The sequence below is a fragment of the Dama dama genome, chromosome 8, assembly GCF_033118175.1.
Source record: "Dama dama isolate Ldn47 chromosome 8, ASM3311817v1, whole genome shotgun sequence".
Taxonomy (NCBI): Eukaryota; Metazoa; Chordata; class Mammalia; order Artiodactyla; family Cervidae; genus Dama; species Dama dama.
Window position 1 is genome coordinate 16,476,724 of NC_083688.1, and position 25,150 is coordinate 16,501,873.

Genomic DNA, 25,150 nt, shown 5'->3' on the forward strand with positions numbered 1-25,150 from the left:
TTACTGGTATTTCCTTTAATACCTACATGGAGCTCCAGATAATTAAAGGAATTCATCTAAATTAGGCAATTAAAATGAGAATTTATTAAAAGCACTTGGAAATCCGTTTTTACCCATAGCTATTCCCCTTAATAACAATTCCTCAGAGCAGTTACTTACACGGGTGCCAAGGAGGCTCTTAACATGGTTGAAGCCTGTAGGGGAAGGGATAGAAGGAAACAGATTGTGTTAAAACACTGACAGCAATGCACTAACCCCCAATCACTACAGTGGCACAAAAACAACAGATTTGCAAAGTTTTTCATCCATCGGATTCTCCAGCCATAATCAGATTCAATTTAAAAATTAGCTCCCCCCCCCAAAAAAAAAGAAAAAAAAAAGAAAAAAGAAAAATTAGCCCAAGTCCAAGTTATGTAACACCTTACTGATGCATTTCCCAAGCCACCCACCCTTGACATGTTGCTAAACTCCACTCCAAAGAGCACTCTATAAAACCCCGGGTGGGGTCGGCCTGACCAAGCTCCTGGAGGAACTTAAAGCTGCCTAGTCAAAGACATTATAAAGAATAAAAGCAATGAAAATCAGTTTATTATCCTGGTTTTATTAAGATTTTATCTTTGAATATAAAAATAACACATGCACTTTGCACGGAGTCAAACACTATAGAAATGTTTATAGAAAAAATTCACAAGCCCCTTCCCATACCACTCCCTAAAGGGGATTTAAAGATCTGTCTATAGGCCAAATCACGGCCTACTTTATGGGCATGTCCCATTTATTGTTTTCTTGCTTTCTTTTTGCTATGTTAAGCATCCACTACAATAGAGAAAGAACCAAGTGCTGTGAATGGCACTTGTTTGGATTGACGCAAACCAACCATAAAGGACATTTGAGAAAAGAAGGGAAATGTGAAAATCTCATTGATATTACATGATACTAAGGAATTAGTGTTAATTATATTTGGTACTGTGGTTATGTTTTGTTTGTTTGTTTTTTAAAGCCCTTATCTGTTTGAGATGTATACTGAATTATTTATAGGTAAAGTAATAGATAGTCAAAGCTATGGTTTTTCCAGTAGTTATGTATGGATGTGAGAGTTGGACTATAAAGAAAGCTGAGCACCAAAGAATTAATGCTTTTGAACTGTGGTATTGAAGAAGACTCTTGAGAGTCCCTTGGACTGCAAGGAGATCCAACCAGTCCATCCTAAAGGAAATCAGTCCTGAATATACATTGGAAGGACTGATGCTGAAGCTGAAACTCTAATACTTTAGCCACCTGATGCGAAGAACTGACTCATTGGAAAAGACCCTGATGCTGGGAAAGATTGAAGGCAGGAGGAGAAGGGACAACAGAGGATGAGAAGGTTGGATGGCATCACTGACTCTGTGGACATGAGTTTGAGCAAACTCAGGGAGTTGGTGATGGACGGGGAAGCCTGGCGTTGCTGCAATCCATGGGGTCGCAAAGAGTCGGACACGACCAAGCAACTGAACTGAGAGTGATAGGATGTTTAGAATTTGTTGAAGAGAACTCTAGGAGGGAAAAGCTAAGTAGAGCAGAAGAGAGGAAGTCTCAGCCATCTGTGGGGCCTTTCCAGAAGGGGCAAGTGGTGGTACTCTGCTTCCTCTATGTCACCACAATCCTTGAGCCTTATCCATGCTGATCATATTCAATGGTGGTTATTTTGCAGCCACTTCTGTGTCCTTCTCCTTTAGCAGACACCGAGTTCCTTAAAGGCTGGAGATATAGCACCCTCGTGTCCCTAACACAAAGCACAGTGTCTGGACCACAGAGACACTCAGTCAACATTTGCTGAATGAATGAATCAAGACTGAGTTCCTAAAGGGGCACTTCAGGGAATTTTCTGGTGGTCCAGTGGTTAGGACTCCATGTTCTCATTGCCAAAGGCCCAGGTTCAATCCCTAAGATCTAAGATCCCTAAACCGTAGCCAAAAAAAGTTTTTTGTTTTCTTTTAAGTCTTCAAAAGGGGGCACTCTAGGGCTTCCTTGGTGGCCCCATGGTAAAGAATCTGCCTGCCAATGCAGGACACACAGTTTCGATCCCTGGTCTGGGAAGATCCCACATGCCGAAGAGCTGCTAAGCCTGTATGCCACAACTACTGAAGCCTGTGCTCTGCAACAAGAGAAGCCCACACACCTCAACTAGAGAGTAGCCCCCGCTCGCCACACTAGAGAAAAGCCCGAACAGCAACAAAGACCCAGGACAGCCAAAAATAAATAAATAAATAAAATTATTTTAAAAAATAGAATCCGTTTCAGAATCCTTGACAAATTTAACAAACAACTGTAATAAATCAGCCCTGTTGTCAACTGTTTCCCTTCAAAGTATTTACAGATCTCCCAATTCTCACCTCGAAGACAGAAAACCCTGCTTTTAAATGGCTCATGACCAAGTATGTTTTGCATTTTTTAACTCTTTCACTATTTTTTTTTTTTTGGCCACACTGCATGGTTTGTGGAATCTTAGTTCCCTGACGAGGACTGAACCTGGGCCCTTGGCACTTGACAGTGAGAAAGCAGAATCCTAACCACTGAGCCACCAGGGAATTTCCTTTCCTTTTCTTTTTTTTAAAAAACCCTTGACTTTTTTTTTTGCTTTTTTAATTGAAGAAACTACCTGTTATTCCTGTTACTGGCTTAAGTAGGAAGGAGTTCAGAAAATAAGTTGGAAATGTCAACTACATTACTTATCTAACACACTAAGAGGATCAAGGAGCCAGGAATGAGTCAATTAAGGACGCAGCCATAGTGAAATATTAGCATAATATATGCACAAAAGAAAAATATTTTAAAATTAGTGATATTGGCTAATTCACATGTCCAGAAATAAAATTCACTTACATACATCCCCTTTTCTCATAATTAAGAAAACCTTTTCTATCTTTCAAAAAATTGATTCTTTTCCTCTTTTGCTAAATTCTATGTCATTCTATTTGTCCTATGAAGAAATTAACTGAAAAATAGTAATAACTGACCCTTTCATGAGAAAAGCCAGTATGTCAAACAGTATCAGGAATTTATTATCCGTGCACGCATGCTAAGTCACTTCTGTCGTGTCCGACTCTGTGATCCCCTGGACTGTAGCCTGCAGACTCCTCTGTCCATGGGATTCTCCAGGCAAGAATACTGGAGTGGGTTGCCATGCCCTCCTCCAGGGGATCTTCCCAATCCAAGGACCGAACCCATGTTGCATTGGCAGGCAGGTTCTTTACCACTAGCACCACCTGGGAAGCCCCTTTATTATCCAATCAAGTAAAAGAAAACAACACCACCAAAAAAACAAAACAAAACACCAAACTGGTGATGAGCTGTAGGAAGAATGGCTGAGCACGCTCTTAATGAGAAAGGAGAGGTTATGGTATTTCGTTAAGTCCTTACTGACTGCTCACCCAACAGGCCTCTGCTAGGCACTGTTGATACTGGTGAGCAGGCAAAGACCCTCTTCTCAGACAGCTTGCAATTCAGTGGGGAGAATCAGTGATCAAATAACTCTCCGCACCAAATCTGCAAGACGGGGGCAATATTATACCAGCGGGTGCAGACGCCAAGGAGAGCACATGGAAGTCAGCCTCGCTTCCCCCTCTTTTCTGCCCGTCCACCCTGAGCTCCCTGCACTGACGGGGGTGCTGGAGCTGAGCGGCAATGAGCTGAAGTTATGAACTGGGATGTTGACCTTAACACTGACACCCCGGTAGAAGCTTGCCCACAGAATGGAGAGCTCACTGCAGGTGACAATGACCACTTCCTTCCCCGAGGTGGAGGCGTTAGTAAGAACACTCAAACACCTCGGGGGGGCGGGGGGACGGCCTGCTCTGACCTCTCGACCAGCCTTTACACTGGACGGGATTTCTAAAGGTCACCGCCACCAGCTGTGGGCGCTGCTCTGCAGGCACGTGGGGTGGACACAGATCCAATGGTCTGGCCAAGGAAGGACAGCCCCAGGGAGAGAAAGCTGGGAGAGAAAGGGTCCAAGTCCATCATCAGTTGGAATCACTTCCCTCTCGAGCTAACACTGGATTCCAAGTCTGGACGATGGGCCCAGAGAGCATCCCCTCGCTACGGGGCCCGACTGCAGGCCACGTGGGTGCTGTGTGACCTCTGGTACATTACGCTGGGTGGTCAGGGTGAGGACGCCAAGGCTTCGGGCACCAGAAAGAGACCAGCATCCCAGCCCACCGTGGATGCTGGGCGCGGGCAGGCAGTGCTTTCCCAGCTGCGGAAACACAGTGTGAAGGTGCGGCAACCCTTTCCGGGCCCAGGCAGAGGCCAGCGGAACAATGAACATAGGAACCCATCGCTGAACCTGTCATTAGTCACTGAGCACCTCTCCCGTGCCGGGCTCGGGGCAGGGCTCTCTGGAATGCTTGGACGTGGAAGAGATAAATCAATACCTGGGCTGACAGTGACAGGGCAGAGCTATGCCTCCATCACTTCTCAGCCTGCAGACCAGGGACCTGAGCCTGGCCCTCGGGGTAGAGGGGCCACACGAGCCTGGGACAGCTCTTGGTGACAGCGGCAGGATGAGGGGCTTTGCTAATGACCCGTGACATCAGGAAGTGTATTTAGAGAAACTGGTGTGAGGTGTGACATGCCGTGAGTGTCCCTCAGTCATGGGGACTGTAGAGTCACTGGGTTAGACGGGGTAAGCGGTCCCTCACCGTGGGCCTTCTCCAGATGCCGGTGTACGGTTGTGAACCTCAGGATACAGCGTGTCTCAAACTCATGACATCAACGCTTTGTCTGGGGACAGGGCCATCCTGTGGCCCTGGCTTCTGGGCACACATCTCGGAAATTGCTGTTCCAGAGGATGCAGTCCAGGGATGGTCAGGAAGAGCTGCAAGGACACCAGGGACAGAAGGCCCTGTTTAGGGCCCGAAACCTCCTCAGACCACGCCGGTCCGCGGCCAGCCCTGCTTCCCAGGCCTTGCTCACCCAGGACTAATGCTGATGCAGGGGCCGCCTGTGCGGTGCAGACAAAGGCAGGACCCTTGTCAAGAGACCTCGCAGGGCATGATCGCCAGGAGACGTTAAATAACCGCAGGACACTTGAGGGACTGTGTGTTGGCCAGCGGGCAGAGAGGCCACGGGAGCCGGAGACCCAGGGGCATCCCCACCACCTGGAGAAGGGTGGCTGCTATGGCCAACCCTCCAACAGGAGGTGCACAACTTGAGAAGGCAGGAGTGTGGCTACAGGAGGGGAGCATTGCATGGACCACGGGGCGAATGACATGTGGAAAGAGAGCTAAGCGTGTGAGTGGCATGGGTGTGCCCGAGTGTCCAAATGTGCCGGCGAGTTTTCCAGGACTCTCCGGGCAGGGTTCTCTCTGGCTCCCCAGGTCACTGAGGGCACTGCCCTTGGCCCTGTCCCTCCACCCCCTAGCCTGCAGGTGTCTGAGCTCCTGGGGCCAGAGGTGGGCATGCTGGGGCTCCTCGGGGGGTTTCTGTGACCAGAGTCGGGCCTGGATAGATGGACTGGCATCACGTCACGGAGGGCTGAGTACTCCACGCAGAGCACTTTGGACTGCAAGCACTGACAGGTATTACGTGAGGTAGAGTGTCAAGGTCAGATTCCTGTATGTACCTAAATCCTTCCTGAAACCTGTGGGCTAAACAAATAGGACACAGCCAGGGGCTTCCCTGGCCAGTTCGGTGGTTAAGACTCCATGGTATCTTATGCGGGGGGTGCAGATTCAATCCCTGGTCAGAGAACTAGGTCCCATTTGTGGCCAAAAAAAAAAAAAAAGACACAACCAAAAAGGTCACTCCAGCTCCCATGAGAAGGAGCCATCAGAGATCTAAGGGCTTTGAGATTGAGACCAGGCAGAAAACATTGCTTTAATCAGGACAGAAAGAGAGACCCTGAACAGACACGAAGCCAGGAGGCAGGGCAGGGGGAGCCACAGCTCCCCCTACTGGAAGCTTCAGGAAGTGCCCTCCTTAGCGGAACAGCGTCACAGCAAGGCTTCCTGAACAACTGCACGAGGCCCCCTCCCAAAAGGGTCACGGTCACGGCCACCACCCCAGCTCTGCAGGTTGTTACTGCTAATAAAGATGGCTGATTTTGGAAGTAGATGCCTCCTAAGAGCCACATGTCCTGAGCTTTTAGTATACTTAATGCTATCAGATCTGGAAGTACTATAAATTACATTTCTTTTTTTTTAAATTTATTTATATTATTTATTTGGCTGCACTGGGTCTCAGCTGAAGCATGCAAACTCTTAGTTATGGCATGGGAACTCTTACTTGTGGCATGAGAGATCTAGTTCCCTGACCACGGATTGGACCCAAGCCCCCTGCCTTGGGAGTGCAGAATCTCAGTTACTGGACCACCAGGGAAGTTCTTATACTTCCAGTGGGGCCTATTGGGAGTTGTGCGAGAAAGGGAGGGTTAATTTTTAAATAAGCCATTTTCTCCAATAAGGACAGATTTAAATGGAAACTTTCCCATCTGAAGAATCACAAACCCAGAGGTGCCACTGGGTGGGCCTTGGGACTCACGCCCACCTTGAGAGTGTCTCTGCATTCATTCTTACCCACTGCAAATGGGGGCTAAGAGGAGAAAGGCATTCCACAGCACTTTTAAATGCTGTTTGCAGCACACAAAGATGGATGTTGCACCGTTAGAAACAACAAAAAACTGACCATGTCTACCAGAGGAATAGTTAAATGAACCATCCTGTTCTCAAATTAAGATTCTAAAAGATAAGGGAGATATAAATATGCTAAAAGGACATGAAAGACTCCCGAAAATATACCATTAAGTTAAAAGAGACAGCTGCAGAAGGATGTATCTAATAAAATCTCAGTCATATATAGTTTTTAAAGGTTTGGAGGATGCATATAAAACACAGTCAAACAGTGTCACCTGTGGAGGAAGGCAGGATGGGTGGGGTGTGAGGGAGGGAAGGGATTTGTGCTTCACTCCATTTCCTGCTAAACTGTTATACATGTTCCAGCTGACACATATTTGTGTAGTTCCTGTATAATCTTAGAAGACAAAAAACTCTCCTTCTTGTGCTCTTAGAAGAAGCTTCTTCTTTTACTACTTATCACTAGATGCTTGATAACATGAAATCAGATTCATCTCATGCATGTGCATGTGCTAAGTCGCTTCAGTTGTGTCTGACTCTGCTGCCTCATGGACTGAGCCCGCCAGGCTCCTCTGTCCATGGGGATTCCCCAGGTAAGAATACTGGAGTGGGTTGCTATGCCCTCCTCCAGGGGACCTTCCCAACCCAGGCACTGAACTCGCATCTCCTGCCATCGGCGGCCAGGTTATTTACCACTAGCACTACCTGGGAAGCCCCAAATTCATCTCAAATCCCAGTAAATCATGGTCCAGGCTTTGGAGCCTGACTTGGTAGGGACCATGGCATGACAAGCCTGGGGTTAGAGTGGTGACAAGCAGCCCAACTGTTAGAAGAGGCTATGTGGGAGAGTTCTTGTCTCAAAAATTGAACCTGATGAAAGCGAAAGAGGAGAGTGAAAAAGTTGGCTTAAAACTCATCATTCAGAAAACTAAAATCATGACATCCAGTCCTATCACTTCATGGCAAATACAGACGGGGAAACGGTGGAAACAGTGGCTGACTTTATTTTTCTGGGCTCCAAAATCACTGCAGATGGTGACTGCAGCAATGAAATTAAAAGACGCTTATTCCTTGGAAGGAAAGTTATGACCAACCTAGACAGTATATTAAAAAGCAGAGACATTACTTTGCCAACAAAGGTCTGTCTAGTCAAGGCTATGGTTTTTCCAGCAGTCAAGTATGGATGTGAGAGTTGGACTATAAAGAAAGCTGAGTGCAGAAGAATTGATGCTTTTGAACTGTGGTGTTGGAGAAGACTCTTGAGAGTTCCTTGGACTGCAAGGAGATCCAACCAGTCCATCCTAAAGGAGATCAGTCCTGGGTGTTCATTAGAAGGACTGATACTGAAGCTGAAACTCCAATACTTTGGCCACCTGATGGGAAGAGCTGACTCATTTGAAAAGACCCTGATGCTGAGAAAGATTGAGGGCAGGAGGAGAAGGGGACAACAGAGGATAAGATGGTTGGATGGCATCACCGACTTGATGGACATGGGTTTGGGTGGACTCCAGGAGTTGGTGATGGACAGGGAGGCCTGCCGTGCTGCGGTTCATGGGGTTGCAAAGAGTCAGACACGACTGAGCGACTGAACTGAACTGAATCCTAGGAGCATCCAGATCTGTCAGCCAACTCTGATAATGCTTTGCAGGTGGTACAGTGGTAAAGAATCTGCCTGCCAATGCAGGAGATGCAAGAGATGCAGGTTCAACCCCTGAGTTGGGAAGATCCCCTGGAGGAGGAAATGGCAACCCACTCCGGTATTCTTGCCTGAAGAATCCCATGGACAGAGGAGTCTGGTGGGCTATAGTCCATGGGGTTCCAAAGAGTCAGACATGATTGAGTACCTCACAGCAACAGACAACTCTGATAATGCAGCAGACTTTGGGACAGTTACCTGGGCGGGAACGAGGTAGGGTAGAAACACACCTCTGGTTTCCCCATGGGGCCCTCTGCTAGGGTAATCTTCACACACACTCCCCAGAGGGGGTGACTGGCTGGATTTTCACTACCCTGTGCCCCCTTCCTCTGGGCAGTGAGGCTGTGTGTGTGGAAGGGGTGGGGGGCAGGGATTGGCCTTTACTGTCCATGACTGAGTGAGAACGTTTCTTTAATTCCAGGGCTGAAAAGTAGGTAACCCACTTGCCTACCAAAAAACCCCCCACATTCTCCAGTATAAGCTTCCTCAGAATCAGCAGCAATACCTTCAGTTCCATTTTCCTTCATTCTATCATATTTTTCAATTGGTTCGGAACTCCAGGGGAAGAAGGGTGCGATTTACCGAACCCTTCGGAACTTTCAACAGTGAATGAGGTTGCACAGGGCCAGATTCTTAGCAGTCAGATTTAAAAACCAGATCAAAGTACTACATTTTGTAGAAGATGCAGCTGTTTTATGATGGATCCTGGCCAGGCTTCCCCATGAATACAGTGAATAAGCCCAAAGAGAAGTTGATCAAGGACCAGGCTAGAAAGAAGGCTGGTCTGGGCTCACTGATTTATCTTGAAATTGATGACATTCTGTATGGTCTTAGAGTAGAATGTTGTTGTTGTTTAGTTGCTCAGTCATGTCCAACTATTTGCCATCCCATGGACTGTAGCCCGCCAGGTTCCTCTGTCCATGGGATTCTCAAGGCAAGAATACTGGAGTGGGTTGCCATTTCCTTCTCCAGGGGATCTTCCCAACCCAGAGACTGAACCCATGGCCCCTGTCGTGTCTTCTGCATAGCAGATGGGTTCTTGACTGCTGAGCCACTGCGGAAGTCCTTAGGATAGAATATATTCCCCTTAAAAAAATAAAAAAGCAATCTTCTGCTTCTGAAGGGCTTCCCTGGTGGCTCAGATGGTCAAGAATCCATCTGCAATGAGGAGACATGGGTTTAATTCCTGGGTTGGGAAGATCCCCTGGAGAAGGGAATGACAATCCACTCCAGTATTCTTGCCTGGAGAATTTTATGGACAGAGGAGCCTGGCAGGCTACAGTCCATAGGATCTCAAAGAGTTGGACACGACTGAGTGACTAACATATGCACTTACTCCTTCCGAATCCTAGATCCTATCAGCTCAGTCACCAGACAGCCCATCTAAATTTTATCCTAATTTCCTCTCCATACGTTATACATCTGATACCACACATTGACGTTAAGCATGCCCAATCAACGACAATATCCTGTACACTTTCATAATGACCCCTCATCTACTCTTTTTTATCATCTTGTAAGAAAGCTATACCAGGAACAATAAAAGACTGTTTGCAGCTTTTATTGCCTAGTAAGTCAGTGACTCAGTCAGTGACCAAAAAAAAATGGTCATGAGTTAACATAAACAGAGTTCACCCTCCCTCCTGTGAATTCTGAGGCTTAGACTCTGTACCTTGGCCTCACTGCAACACGGGAGGATGGCAGGACCAGTCTCTTGGCAAACGAAGGTGACCTCCAGCAGGATGAAAGGTCCTATGTGCTGTGTCCCCATCCCCTTTGATGCTGCTCCTTTTAAACATGACATCAGTCTTCTGTTTTGTGCCCTGCCTCAAGGCATGTGGGGTCTCTTTCAATTTATGGTTAAAAATTTACCTTAGTTGTAGCATGTGGGATCTGTTAATGGTTCCCTGATGAGGGGATTGATTGAACCTAGGCCTCCTGTGTTGGGAGCGTGGAGTCGTAGCCACTGGATCACCAGGGAAGTCCCTAGAAAGCCCCTGTTTTTGGTAAAGACACTCTGAACCTTAAAGTCATCCCAAGACTGATGACTCACAGCCAGGCATATACAGGACATAAAAACTCAACTCAGCCGGTCCTCAGGGAGGTGGCTTGAAGCCCTCCATCCTAGAGGGCCCACGAGGAAGTTACTTGTTTGACACTCAGATGTCTGTGTGTACTTAACTGACATTTTAAAAAAATGGCCGACTCACTAAGATTTCTGTACACAGACGTCATTGGAGCCACATCCTCAAGCACAGGCTCCACAGCTCCTATCCTTCACTGTCCACGTGTGGCGCAGCCGACACAACAGCGGCTGGCCAGTCCTTCCACGTGCACCCCAAGGACACGGTCAAGGACGCTGGCTCACAAGGATGGTACCACATCCTTTCTACCAAGATCCACGAGAGGAACTCTCCTCAGGTCTGAGCTACAGCATCACCCCATGCAGCATTTTTTTGACCTGCCAGTCTTCAAAAATAATGTACTTAGTGACTTGCTTTTAAACTGTAAGAGTAATACACTGAGTTGGAAAAAGTTCATGGTCTAAAGGGCACCAGGGGACATTGGCGGCACTGAGATGGTCTATTGTGGGCACGTGTGATGGGCTCATGGGCGTTCATTTTACCGTTGTGCTTTGGAGGCTGCACGTGCAGCACAAATGTTGTCTTAGATGCAGTGAATATCATCATCTCTTCCGTTATAAATAAATCATGTAACTGCCTTCTGCACTGGCTGCTGGAAAGCCGGCACCAATTTCAGGCCACGCTCCCCACGTGCATTTTTTATACCAGCCTTAGCCTGGCTTACTTTTATTTTTCTCACCCTCATTTCCTTTTAACCATAATTTCTCTTTTCCCTCCAGTATCACTGAGATATAACTGACATCTTTCATTGTGTGAGTTCAAGGTGTACAGTGTGATAACTTGATAAATGTGTGTACTGTGACGTGATTACCACAATATACAGCTGTCACCTCACCTTTTTTTCTAGTAAGAACATTTACGATCTATTCCTTTAGAAACCGTCAAGTTCACAATACAGTATTGTTAACTATAGTCATCATGCTGTCAATTACATCCCCAGAACATACTCACCTTAAAATTGGATGTCTGTACCCCTTGACCAATATCTCTCCATTTCCCCTACCCCCTAGCAACCACCAATCTACTTTCAGTGTCTATGAATTCTAACCAAAATTTCTTTATCTTTGTTTTCTATTTTTTCATTTCTCATATGTGTGTTTTCTCATAATAAGAAGTTGCTTCAAACCTATTTGAGAATGAGGTAGATTATTTTAAAACTAAAAAAGGCCTCTTTATGAAGACCCTAGTGTTCATGTGCAAACACTTCAGGAAAAACTGGGGCTCTAACCCTCAGCAGGAGGGGCTCTGACTTGAAGGGGGACTCTGACCCTCGAGGGGGGGCTCTAACCCTCAAGTAGGGGGTCTGACCCTCATGGGGAGGGGCTGTGACCCTTGGGGGGAGGGACTCTGACCCTCAGACGGGGCTCTGACCCTCAGGCGGGGCTCTGATCCTGGTGGGGGGGGAGCTCTAAATCTAGGGGGGGAAATCTAACCCTCAGGTGAGGGGACTCTGACACTTGCGGCTGGGGGCCCTGGTCCTGGGGGGGCTCTGACCCTCGGGTGATGGGGCTTTGATCCTCGGGGAGGGGCTCTGACCCTCGAGTGTGCCTCAGGATAACCCAGTGTTCCCTCCTAGCTGCCTAGCTCCACACATTTGGCCTCTGGACCAAGCGCCAGGCTGGTGTCTCCCGGGACAGGGGTCCATAAATTGAAAACTCCCTCGGGAGACACTGGTGTACTTTGTCTGTCCCTGGTTGAGGACCTAACCAACTCCCCGAGCCTCCAGACAAGCTCTCTGAGGAAAGACACATCACCTATGGAGTATTTTGGCCTGTAAGGCAAACCTGAATCTAACCCCAAGGAAACATCAACCACAAAAGGAGAAATGTTCTATTTTTAAAGGAGGGGAAGGACTATCTTCTTCTAAAATGTCAATGTCATGAAAGTCAAAGAAAGACTGAGAGGACCTTCAAGACGAAAGGAGGCTAAAGAGACGGGACAAGTCAACTGTAATACCTGACCCCACACTGTGGGGTGGGGGTGGGGAGATGCTGTAAAGGGTGTTAATAGCTCAGCTCACAAAACTGGAAAATGAACAGTAAGTTACTGAGGTAAAATATTGCATCACTATTAAATGTACTGAAATTGATTATCATAGTTATATAAGAGAACGTTCCTATTAATGAATGCACAGTGCACTGAAGTATTTAGGAGAAAAGGACATAATATATGTAATTTATCCTCAGATGGTTCAGAAAACATATTGTGTGTGTCTGTGTGTGGAGAAGAAGTGAACAAAAGAGTTAAATATCAGCAGTTGGTGAATATGGGTAAAGGGTATACAAGTGTCCTTTGGGCTATTTTTGCAACTTTATAAAGTTGAAAGAGAGAAAAAGAAAGGCCCTGCCTGAGACCTGGCAGTTATCTGTAAAAGAGGATGAAGTTGCCTTGGTTTCCTCCTGACCTGCTGCTGTTACCGGCCCTGGTGCCCACAGAGCAGCCCCACCTGGAAGAGACCAGCCTGTCTCCCCGGCAGGAGGCTGCCTTCCAGCTGCTCATTCTCCAAAAACAGCTTTCTTTTCCTTCTGGGAAGGTACAGACTTCCAAAGCCTGCTGGAATGCAGACTCCCGAATGTGTTCTTTCCTCCTGCTCTCTCATTTTTTAAAGTTATGGCATGGTGAAATCTATGGCAACCCACTCCAGAACCCTTAGCTGGAGAATCCTATGGACAGACGAGCCTGGCGGGCTACAGTCCATGGGGTCGCAAAAGAGTCAGACACCGCAGAGCAACTAACACACGTGGTGAATCTGTGGGCCTCACCGTGCCGGGCCTCGTGAAGTCCACACTGTGCGCCAGGCTCTGCCGCATCTGGTTGCTGAAGAGGCGGACGCAGACGCTCTGGAGGTACTCGGGCGTGATCTGCAGAGGACAGAGGAGGGATGGCTGGTGAGTGTTGCCCTGGCCGGTGTGGGCACTGACGCTCCACGGCCGCTCCACTGGCGCGGAGGTGAGATTTTGCTTTAACATCGGAGTGCTAGCGAGTTGAACCTGATGAGAAAACTAACACTCTCCAGGTGTGACCACGGGATAGCATACTTTAAGTCATGTAATTGCACTTAACATACTCCCACTGTCCTGCAAAATAAACTTTCTTTTTTGGCCACACTGCCTGGCTCGTGGGATCTTAGTTCCCCGACCAGGGATTTTGAACCTGGGCCCTCCACAGTGAAAGCGCCTAACCACTGGACAGCCAGGGAATTCCCATAAAATAAACTTGACTTTAAACCAATTTTTTGTTAATTCAAGCAGTGAAGTCATGGTAGGGCAGGGGGAAGGGGGAGCGGTAAGAATGGATGGAAAGTCATGATAGAAAGAATGCCGGGCCTAAAATCTGAAGATCTGGGCTCAAGCAGTGGACTCAAGAAAACCAATGGGTCTGCCTCCTGCTTTCCGGACCTGTGGGAAGAGATGAAGGAGGCCTATGGCTCTGTGTCCCGGGGACCAGGGGAGAGCCCAGCACATGATAGATGCTCAGTAAACGGTAACTGAATGAGTAACAGAGGCTTGTTATGAACCACCCAGCGCTCGACGACAGGAGCTGGGTTACTTCTGCATCAAAGCAGTTACACGATGGCCTCTTTCTTCAGCACCTCTCATGCCTCTCTCATCAGCCATCATGATTCAGGACTGATATCCAGCATCTAAGGTGGTAATCTCTGAAATGTTTTCTTCTCATGTTTTTGGGTTTTTTTTTTTAATATATATAAAAATGAGAACACCCTGGTGATTCAGTGGTTAGGACTCTCCTCTCATTGCCAAGGGCCCGGGTTCCATCCCTGGTCAGGGAATTAAGATACCGCAAGCTGTGTGGTCAAAAAAAAAAAAAGAGGTAAGAGCGCCCCAACCTGTCCCCAGTTCACCCCGCCCCCACAAGTCAATCCCTAGAGGTTGTTGCTGTTTAGTTGCTAAGTTGTGTCTGACTTCTTTTGCAACCCCATGGACTGTAACCTGCCAGGTTCCTCTGTCCATGGGATTTTCCAGGCAAGTATACTGGAGTGCATTGCCTTTCTCTTCTCCGGGGGATATTCCTGACCCAGGGATCGAACCTACGTCTCCTGCATTGTGGGTGGATTCTTTACCACTGAGCCACCAGACAGTTTTACCTCCTTCCAGACTTTTTCTATGCCTGACTGTTGGAGGGACTTTTCTTTTCCCAGTCTCCTGACTCTGTGTGGTGAACTCCCACATGCTAATATAACAGGCGTCCTTTCCCAGTGCTCATTCACTCATGCCTACAAGAGGACAACTACTCAACTGACTGGTGGGTTGGAAGGAGCAGGAACACTGGGCTAAGACCCCTTCTCTCCCTGTGGCTCTCCTGTCTGCCTCCTGGAAATCTCCGGTCTGTTTCAGCCACAAGAAAGACTGTTCCTTGTGCAGAATTTCTTGGATCATCTGGGCTCCACCTCAAGGCTGCACCTCCTACATTATCCTCAGCCCATCTCCTCTGAATGCCTACAGGATCAAAATTAAAACATTCCTTGTTCATCCTGTGCATCTCACCTTTCCTTTTATACCAGTTCCTTCCCTACAACCTAGAAACGTGTCCAGGTATATTTCATATTTCAAAAATACCTTCCCCTTTCTCCTCCCGAGATCCTCATCTGTCAACCACCCTCTCGATGTTCCTCCTTCACAGCCATGGTCCTTAAAAGAACAGACGACATCTGCTGCCTCGCCTTCCCTTTACCTGTCCACACACCCCAGTTGAGCCCCCATCTGCATCACCCCTACGGAAACTCCCATGGTAAAGGCCACCACCAATGACTTTCTAAATGGCAGACACACTGGACACTTTTCAGTTCTGGACTTCTAGAGTTTTCTGTGATTTCTGAGACTTTGGAGCAACACTTTGCTCCTGAAATCACTTCCTCTCCTTTGATACCAGAACTGTTTCTTTAACACGGAAATCTGATTCTGTCACCTTCTTGCTTAAAACAAGTGAAAAGAGGACAGGACATGTATACAATAGTTGACTAAAAGACAAAATATAAATGGCCAAAAGACATATGAAAATATATTTGGCCTCACACATAATTAAAGAAATGTAAGTTGAAATATTCAGAATACCAAGTTTTACTTATCCAACCAGCAAAAATTTCAAAGTATAATCATGCCTAGTGTTGGCAAATGTGTGAAGAAATAGATATTCTGATATGCTACTGGGGGTGGAGGGTGGGTAGACATTGTTGAAATCTTTGGAGAAATAATTTGGCAACATCTATCAAAACTTTAATGCCCATAACTTCTGACCTAGTAATTCCATTCAGGTGTTTATCTTCCCTACGTTCAAAAGTATACTGTATATATAAGGATATATACAGTATGTACAGGATTTTCCTGGTGGCTCAGAGGGTAAAGCGTCTGCCTGCAATGCGGGAGACCCAGGTTTGATCCCTGGGTTGGGAAGATCCCCTGGAGAAGGAAATGACAACCCACTCCAGTACTCTTGCCTGGAAAATCCCACGGACAGGTGAGCCTGGTAGGCTACAGTCCATGGGGTCGCAAAGAGTTGGACACGACTGAGTGACTTCACAGTATGTACAACATTTTGTGTTATAGCAAACAAAAAAATCTAAATGTTCATCATCAGAGATCTGACGAATTATGGCTGACCCTTACAGTGGAATAATGTACAAGCATTAAAAAGAATGAAGTAGTGTGTGGTCATGTGGAAAGATTTCCAAGATATGCTGAAAGTGAAATAGCAAGTTTGAGAAGGATAATGGGTTACATAACCCCAAGTAGTATGTGTATATGCACATGCACGCACATGTATGCACAGAAGGGTTCCGAAGTAATACACAAGTGTTAATCTTGCAAGAAAATGAGACTAAGGAACTGTGTGTGTAAGGGGCCTTTTGCTCCTAACTATATACTCCTCTGAGGTGTTTCAATTTTTTACTATGAGTATGTATTTATTTTACATTAAAAACAAGCTAGTTCAGATTCCAGTGCTGCCCCCTGCCCCAACCCCATGTCTCCCTGTCTTGATACTGGAGGCCCTTCCAACCCCCTGCCTAGTGGTGTGTGGGCCTCTGCTTGCACACTCCAGCATTAAGAGCTCAGGTCCCACCTGTGGTCAGCGGGCCACACCCGGCATCACATCAACCCTGGCTGTGGCAGCCACACTGCGACGATGGCAGTTATTGTTTAATAGGAGAGACGGCAAAAGGAAAACACACGTTTTTCTTTTATTTCTGTACTATTTGAATTCTTTACATACATGCCTTCTTTTCTTCATTTTTTTGTTAACAGTGATTACATAAGCCATCTTTGTTTTGTTTCTGGTACTTCTCTGTACTAAAGAAAAGTCGGCATGTATTGTTTTCAGAACTAAAAAGCCTCAACAATTTTCAAGATATACATTTCAAAAGTTCCTCAGTAACTGCAGGGTGAAGCACATGTTCCTAAGCACAGTCTATAAATCTCTCCGTGACTGCCCCCAATACACCTCCCCTGCCTCGTCTTCCAACATGTGCCACTCCCCACCCTCTAGCTTCGGCCATTCCAGCCATACCATGCAACTTTCAGCAGTTCTGTGAATGTTTGTGTGCTGTGTTTTCATCCGGGCAAAGACATTTCAGTATAGGGTATCAAAACATATTTAAAAGAATCCACCTGCAATGCTGGAGACCTGGGTTCAATCCCTGGGTTGGGAAGATCCCCTGGAGAAGGGAAAGGCTATCCACTCCAGTATTCTGGCCTGGAGAATTCCATGGACTGTACAGTCCATGGGGACGCAAAGAGTTGGACATGACTGAGCAACTTTCACTTTCACAATCTTTTATAGTAAAAAGCAATCCACACCTGTTGCTCTGGCCTAGAGTTCTGGGGTAATCCCAGGGAACTGCACAACTGATTCAAGTGTTTACTAAAATGCCCCCTTACGAAAGTAAAAACCTGGAAACAATCCTAACAATAGAGACCCAATACACTAAGTAACATAACGGAAAACAGCCACGAGAGGTGAGGCATCGTAGGAGGATATTTAATGACTTCAAGAATGTGTGATTCGGTATTCAGGAGAAAAGTAGCCTAGAAGACTGTGTGAACTGAGCCCATTTCTGTAAAACGCGTGTATCTAAGTTTTGAAAAAAAAAAAAGTCTGGAATGTTAACAAGTACTAAGTGAGATAATGGCAGGTAATTTTAATCTTATTTTTGCCTAGTTCTATATTTTCAAAAATTTCTAGAATACATTTTATTTTATAATCACATTTTTAAGGTGTTAAAGCAAGTTTAATACATAAAACTATATTGGTGATAAAACTGTATAAAGCTTAAAACACACACATACACACACACACACATGAGTACAAGTAAAACTGGGGAAATCAGGGTAAAGCAATAGATTGTATCAGTGCCAATATCCTGGCTGAGATACTGTACTATTGTTTTGCAAACTATTACAACTGGTGGAAACTGGGAAGAGGGTACAAGGACTGTCTGCACTATGCCTTAAGATTACATGTGAACCCACAATTACTTCCAGTAAAAGAAATTCTACTTCCAGAATGTGATTTTATTATGCTTTCTACCTTTTTATTGAGTAAGACACTAGAGTCACTCCCATTAAAGTCAGAGATAAGACAAACATGCCCATCAGTTCATTCAACAGCCTCCCAGAGAGTCTTAGCTAATAAGCTAAGGGGGGGCAAAAAAAAAAAAAGAAAGTTAGGATATACAAGGAAAAAAAAATAGCATTATTTGAAAGTGATATGACTGCCAATCTAGAATACAGGAGAATCGATCAAAAGAATCTCTCAGATTATGGAGTTCAGAAAGGTTACCGGATACAAAATCAGTATATAAAAACCCATAGGTCTCCTATATACCAAAAGAGTAACTCCCCCTGTTTTTATGCCACAACATAATTTTTCTTCTGCTGCCCATTATTTGCTAACATTAAGAACAGGCTAGAGAAATAAAGACGCAGTAGGTAATATGTCAGGAAAAATGGATGAAATACTGCAGCGGCGTGATAAACGGCTGCTCCTCGGCTTGTAAAGAAGAGGGCAGATGTCACTGGCTGGGGGTGGCAAGGAATCATCTGTGCCCACAACTCATCTTTATCTCAAGACACGCGGACAATGGGGGACCTCCTTACCATCTTGCCACTGACCGTGGCCTCCAGAGAATCCACCAGTTCTGCCGTGACTCCGATGAGGTTGTGGTAGTCGGCCTGAATCCTGTTGTACCGTTTCAGGTACGTCATGGACCTCCGCTCAGCTTCTACCAGCTGCTGGTGGAGCTGCTGCAACATGTCTAGGAAGCAATTTACATGTACATTGAAACAAAACAAAAAAGCGATGGTTAAAAAGAAAAAGTCTACAAGGGGCTTCCCTGGTGGCTCAGTGGCAAAGAATCCATCTGTCAATGCAGGAGACATGGGTTCCATCCCTGATCCGAGATCCCATGTGCCATGGAGCAACTCGGCCCATGGGCCACAACTACCGAGCATACATGCTGCAACTACTGAAGCCTGCATGCTCTAGGGCCTGTGCTCCTCAACAAGAGAAGCTACTACATTGCAACTAGAGAGTAGCCCCTGCTTGCTCTAACTAGAGAAAAACCTGTGCAGCAAGGCGGACTCAGCACAGCCATAAATAAATGATTTTTTAAAGAAACAAAAACAAAGTTTAAAAAGATTTTTTAAAAAAACTACGAAATAAAAAATAATTATATTCTTCTCAAGTGAATACCACGCCCCCTGTAAGAATATTTTACTATAACAATGAACTTAGCAGTATGTATTTAACACTTCTATTTACGCCACATTTACTTACAAAGTGCTTTGTAATCACCGATCTTTTAATTTCTTCTTTTTGGCTGCACTGCACGGCAGGTGTGATCTTTGTGTTCCCTGACCAGACATCAAACATGCACCCCTTGCATTGGAAGCACAGGGTCTTAACCACTGGACGCCAGGGAAGCCCTTGATTTTTTTTAATGTTTTACCCTGATAGTTGAACTGCTCATCACTGACTTTCCTAACAAAATCTATTTCCTTGGCTGAATCCCATACAACTTCTTTCAGTTCCTCTCTGTACATATACGAGAAATGAACTCAATGTTTCCTTCTATCATCAGTCCACAAAATGGCTGAACCAAAACTGAGTCTTTTTCTCTGTTTGTGCCCTGTGAGTCTGTATGAGGGATAAGTTCTTCCTTTTAAGTAAAAGTTAGGGCTGCGTAACAGTTTTAAGTAAAAGTTAGGTAAGATGCCAGGTGTTCACTGCCAGTTTAAGAAAGCATAAGCCACCCCACTGGGCCTTACAGCAGTAGCCTTGAAAGGTTCTAGGGTTCTCTTCCTGGAACCCCACCACCACCCTGCCCCCATCCCTCATAGCAGCACAAGATGGCCAAGCCACCCTGGGCACAGCTGGAATCTTCATTGGTGTCAGCCCTCCTTGCCTCTGCCCTACTTTCTCCCTTGCCTGGAAGGTCACACTTTTGATGGAAAGACCTGTTGCTGCCCCCACATCCATGCATACAGAGAGACTTTATAAAGACCAAATGCAGGCATTATTTTATAATGACTTTAAGGAATATAACCTATAAAAATATTGAATCACTATGTTGTATATATACCTGAAACTAATATAATACTGTAAATCAACTATGCTGTGCTATGCTTAGGTGCTCAGTCGTGTCAGACTGTCTGCGACTCCATGCACTGCCTCACACCAGGCTTCCCCGTCCTTCACTATCTCCCAGATTTTGCTCAAACTCATGTCCACTGGGTCGATGATGCCATCCGATCATCTCATCCTCTGTTGCCCCCTTCTCCTCTAGACCTCAATCTTTCCCAGCATCAGGGTCTTTTCCAATGCGTCAGTTCTTTGCATCAGGTGGCCAAGTACTGGAGCTTCAGCTTCAGCACCAGTCCTTCCAATGAATGTTCAGGGTTGATTTCCTTTAGGATGGACTGGTTTGATCTCCTCATAGTCCAGGGGACTCTCAAGAGTCTTCTCCAGCACCTCAGTTTGAAAGCATCACTTCTTTGGCACTCAGCCTTCTTTATGGTCCAACTTCCACATCCATATATGACTACTGGAAAAACCAAAGCTTTGCCTTTATGGACCTTTGTTGGCTAAGTGATGTCTCTGCTTTTTAATACATCTAGGTATGTCATAGCTATCTTTCCAAGGAGCAAGCATCTTTTAGTTTTGTGGCTGCAGTCACCTGGTGGGCCATACATGGCAGCTATTATTATTATTTCCTTTCATGGAAAAGGGTCAAAGATTTTCTAAATGTATTTCTATATAAGTAGATCACTTGAAAAAATGGCAGAAAGGTTATGTCCTAAAGCAGTGGTATGTAAACTCGAAATATATCAGAATCATCCAAAAATAAAAATGATCAAGCTTCAACTTCAGAGACTGATTTTGTGGATACTGGGTATTGTTAACAAATTCCTACATTGTTAACAAACTCCTCAAATGGCTCTGACACATAACTGCATGTTTGAGAAACACTGCCCTAAATTATCTATTCCTCTTAATTTGTATCCTAAACAGCTACCATGATAACCCACACTCCCACTGTATTTAAAAAACTTTCATGTTTTACAATTGTTGATGTACAGAAGTAAAACACTTTAACTATTAAAACCCCAAATATCATGTAATGAATTATTATTATTATTTAATACCCATCAAATTTCATTATTGAAAGATAACTTTAAAAAGTCATCTGAAACAAATTTACATCCAGTATTTGAACCTCTGGAGAATATCCCTGGGAATCATTTTTCATTCTCCTAATAAAATATTGAGAGTCACTACCTTCTTCCCCCACTAAGTATTATTTAAGCTTTTTCATACATCCAAAAATCAAAATTACATAGATAAGAACTTTCAAGGATGAAAATTTTAGATTATTCACAGTCTCATTTTATGGTAATAAATATTAGAGAGAATCTATGAGATTTTTCCCAACATGTACCAAGTGGCAGATGAATAAATACCAAAACCCATTAGCTGGGTCAAATGACTTCTCAAACCATCAATGTTAATGTCACCCAAGTAGTCCCTCTTGAAAGGGGACTGCACCAAAAAACTCCCCTCAGAAACTCATTGTCGATTAACTAAATGCAAGGGACTATTTGTGGAGCTTTTACCTTGAGAACAAAGAAATGGAACTTATGACAATTTCAAAGTATAGTAACCTGAGAGAAAAGAGCCCTAACTACCAGCAGCCTACAGAAAAGAGTTGCTGTTTAGTCGCTCAGTCGTGTCTGACTCTTTGCGACCCTATGGACCCTATGGACCTATGGACTGCAGCCCACCAGGCTCCTCTGTCCTTGGGATTCTCCAGGCAAGAACACTGGAGTGGGTTGCTATGCCCTTCTCCAGGGGATCTTCCTGAACCAGGGATTGAACCTGTGTCTCTTTGTCTCCTGCATTGCAGGTGGATTCTTTACCGCAGAGCCACAGGGGAAGCCTATAAAACCCAGCATTTACTTATAAAAATTAGTTTCATTCATGGGGAAAAAATTCAAATTTTATAAACAGGAAAGAGAGAAGTAGGCAACTCCTTCTCTGTTAGCAAAAACAGTCTGCTATCCAGAGACATCAATGTGCAGACAACTTAACAGTTATAAACAGGACCTGACCATTACTGTAAGATATCTGGGTTACAGCTCAAAATATCAACTCTATTTCTGAGCATTAAACAGGACTCTGACTCTTTCTTTTCCCTGTCAAAAGTTTTATGAGAGAAGGACAACTAAGCCAAGATGCCTCGCCTTCCAAGATGTCAACTTTTAGTGGAGATGTCTTGGCTCATGTTATTTTAATGAAACTGCCATAGTCATGCCAGCAAAACTTATTGAGACGCTTTATATTTCAAAGTCACTGACATAATTTGTGCAAAAGTCCAAAGAACTGCATTCTCTGTCCATTCTTTGGACAAAGAACTGCAAGCTTTAAGCAAAACATATACACAACTAAAAGAATGCCAGTTAAGGTCACAGATGGTTTTTTTAATTCCTGCAGGAAATGAAACAATAACAAAACTGACGGAGATCTTCACTACAGTACAACAGTCAAGTTTTCTCCTGTTAACATTTATACTTCATTTAGATGCATTGCTTTTTTTTTTCCATTTATTTTTATTAGTTGGAGGCTAATTACTTTACAATATTGTAGTGGTTTTTGCCATACATGGACATGAACAGCCATGGATTTACATGTGTTCCCCATCCTGAACCCCCCTCTCACCTCCCTCCCCATCCCATCCCTCTGGGTCATCCCAGTGCACCATTTTTATAAGAGTAGATGAGATTTAACTTTGGAGACCCCCTAGGCTGCTCAAGACAATACCTTTCAAAATACAGAAATGTTTTCTAACCTAATATAAAAATCAATGCTGAATATTCATTGGAAGGACTGATGCCGAAGCTGAAACTCCAATACTTTGGCCACCTGATGCAAAGAGCCAAAACACTAGAAAAGACCCTGATGCTGGGAAAGATTGAAGGCACATGGTTAAGAGGGCGGCAGAAGATGAAATGGTTAGACAGCATCACTGACTCAATGAACATGAATCTGAGTAAACTCTGGGAGATAGTGCAGGACAGAGGAGCCTAGTGTCCTGCAGTCCACGGGGTCATAAAGAATCGGATACAACGCAGTGACTGAACAAGAACAATATAAAAAACTAAATTAATCTCCCTATTTTTACAATATACCTACTTTTTTCTTTGTATTTAGATATAAATTAGTTCTTTGTTCTTTTGCTAATCCACAAATGCTAGATGAAGAAAGTTAAGGCTAGAAAGAACTAGGAATATCAGTCGTCATGTTCAGAAACACTATTTATAGCTCTGAACTCCAGAAAAATGATCAGTTGCTCATTTTCTGAAGTGGCCAAATGAATAATGCCAGGAATGCTGAAAGATGCTATTTCTATATCCTTTTTTAGATGGCTAGGTGAAAATAATAATCCAACATGCTATGCTGCCAACTTAAGTTTTTATTCCTAACACCATTTTTAATATAATTCCTTTTGAGAGACTTTTCCATACTCCAAACACTTTGCCCACCCTTCTTCCAAAGTTTACGGAAATAATAACGAATTAAAAAGAGAGAACAAAAAGAAGAAAAGAAAAAGTTAATGGAAATCTCACTCTGCCCATGAAACCTTCCTATCCAGACACATAATGACATTATCCAGTCAACTAGCTGTGGTGACGCTGGGCCTGGGCCCGAGCCCCTGGCACAAGTGCCTTGCCGGGTGCTATTCCCTAATCTCCATGGCGACACTGCATTTGGGGCTATTCTGCCGCAGACACACGCTGTGCCTGCCAGACTCAATTCCACAGACATCCTGCTTAGCTAGCCTTGGAAGACTCAAATCGAACTTAAAGAAGGCTCAGAACCCTGGCCTCCTTGCTGAAATACCAAATGAGAGGTCTGTAGAAAAAACACAGGCTCTTCTATGTGCACTCCCCCCACCCATGTTTATTTTTGTCTGCAAAACTGGGCCGCTTACTGGAGACATAACTGGTTCCTGGCAAGAAGCTATCCCCCTAAACTGCAGGGCACTCCGGGTGACAGGGGCTGGCAGAAACTCGGCAATCCGGGAGAAGTTTCTCACCACCTTCCTGCCTTCAGTGCCTAGGAGTCCAAAGACCGAATCTGAACAGGGACTGAACAGACTCAGTCAAGCACTGAGGCAGGCCTCGGGGACCCAAAGACACAGGTGGGACGGTGGCTTTAAAACATGACTGCAAAGTCTCACACTCCTTCCCGTCAAGAGGTGGAATGTAATTCTCCTTCCTTTGAACATGGGCTTCAGGAATTTGCTTGTTATGAAGAGAACACACCAGAAACAGCACCGAGTTACTTCAGAGCCTGGGTGAAGAGGTGAAACGGCTTCCATCCGCACCCCTCTGGGGACATTCACCCTGGGTGGGAACCCGGCCGCCAGGCCCTGAGGAAACCCAGGCTACAAGGAAAGTCCACTCGGGGGTTCCGGTCCAGGGCCTGTGCTGAGAGCTCAGCCGACAGCCAGCATCAGCCACCACACCCATGCTCGTGGAAGCCTTGGAGTTGGCTCGAACTCGACCCGGCTCCGTCTACACCCGGGAGAAACCCTGAGGGAGAACTGACTGAGCCCGTAACTCCCAGACCATGCAAGAGGAGGATAACAGATGGACATTGCTCTTTTATGCCACCAAGTCTGAGGTGGTCTGCTTGGACAGCTAGAGAAACACATGGCTAGAGAAACAGTGAAGCACAAGAGCATTCCTGGGAGGTGCTGGCCCAGCTGAAGAGTTCCAGCTGTGCCGAAAGGGAGAAAACCGGGCTGAACTCGCCCTGGTCAAGGCCCAGACTTGCACTGACCCAGTGCGGAGCAGTCCTGGGGGCTGCATTCGTCCTCGGGGTCACCGTGCTGGGGGCAAAGCTACCCCGACGGTTCAAGGCTGCGGTCTGCGACCCTCGGAGAGGTCCCCGTTGACCCCACGAGGACACAGCTGCACCCCGCTCCTCCGTGTTCGGGCAGACGGAGAGGAGGGGTCCTGAGACCTGCCACTCCTCCAGGTGGGGCCTCGGAGCTCCAAGAGGGGTGGCCTGGCCGCAGAACTGGCTGTACCGTTGGAACCGCAGGGCTGGAGGCCACAGGGCTCCCGAGGTGAACAGACACCCCAGGACTTCCCACCCGAAGTTACTGAAGCCCCCGTGGG

At 45.6% G+C, this 25,150-nt stretch overlaps 1 protein-coding gene across 1 annotated transcript in view; it reads right to left on the reverse strand.

Moving 5' to 3' along the window:
• The window catches only part of ARMC9 (armadillo repeat containing 9), a 172,496-nt gene that overhangs the window by 125,934 nt on the left and 21,412 nt on the right, over nucleotides 1-25,150 (reverse strand). The window contains exons 8-10 of the mRNA XM_061148523.1: nucleotides 18,566-18,723; nucleotides 13,217-13,315; nucleotides 160-194 (exon numbers count right to left, since the gene is read on the reverse strand). Of these exons, the coding sequence (XP_061004506.1) occupies nucleotides 160-194; nucleotides 13,217-13,315; nucleotides 18,566-18,723 (292 nt within the window). The remainder of the gene's footprint in view (nucleotides 1-159; nucleotides 195-13,216; nucleotides 13,316-18,565; nucleotides 18,724-25,150) is intronic.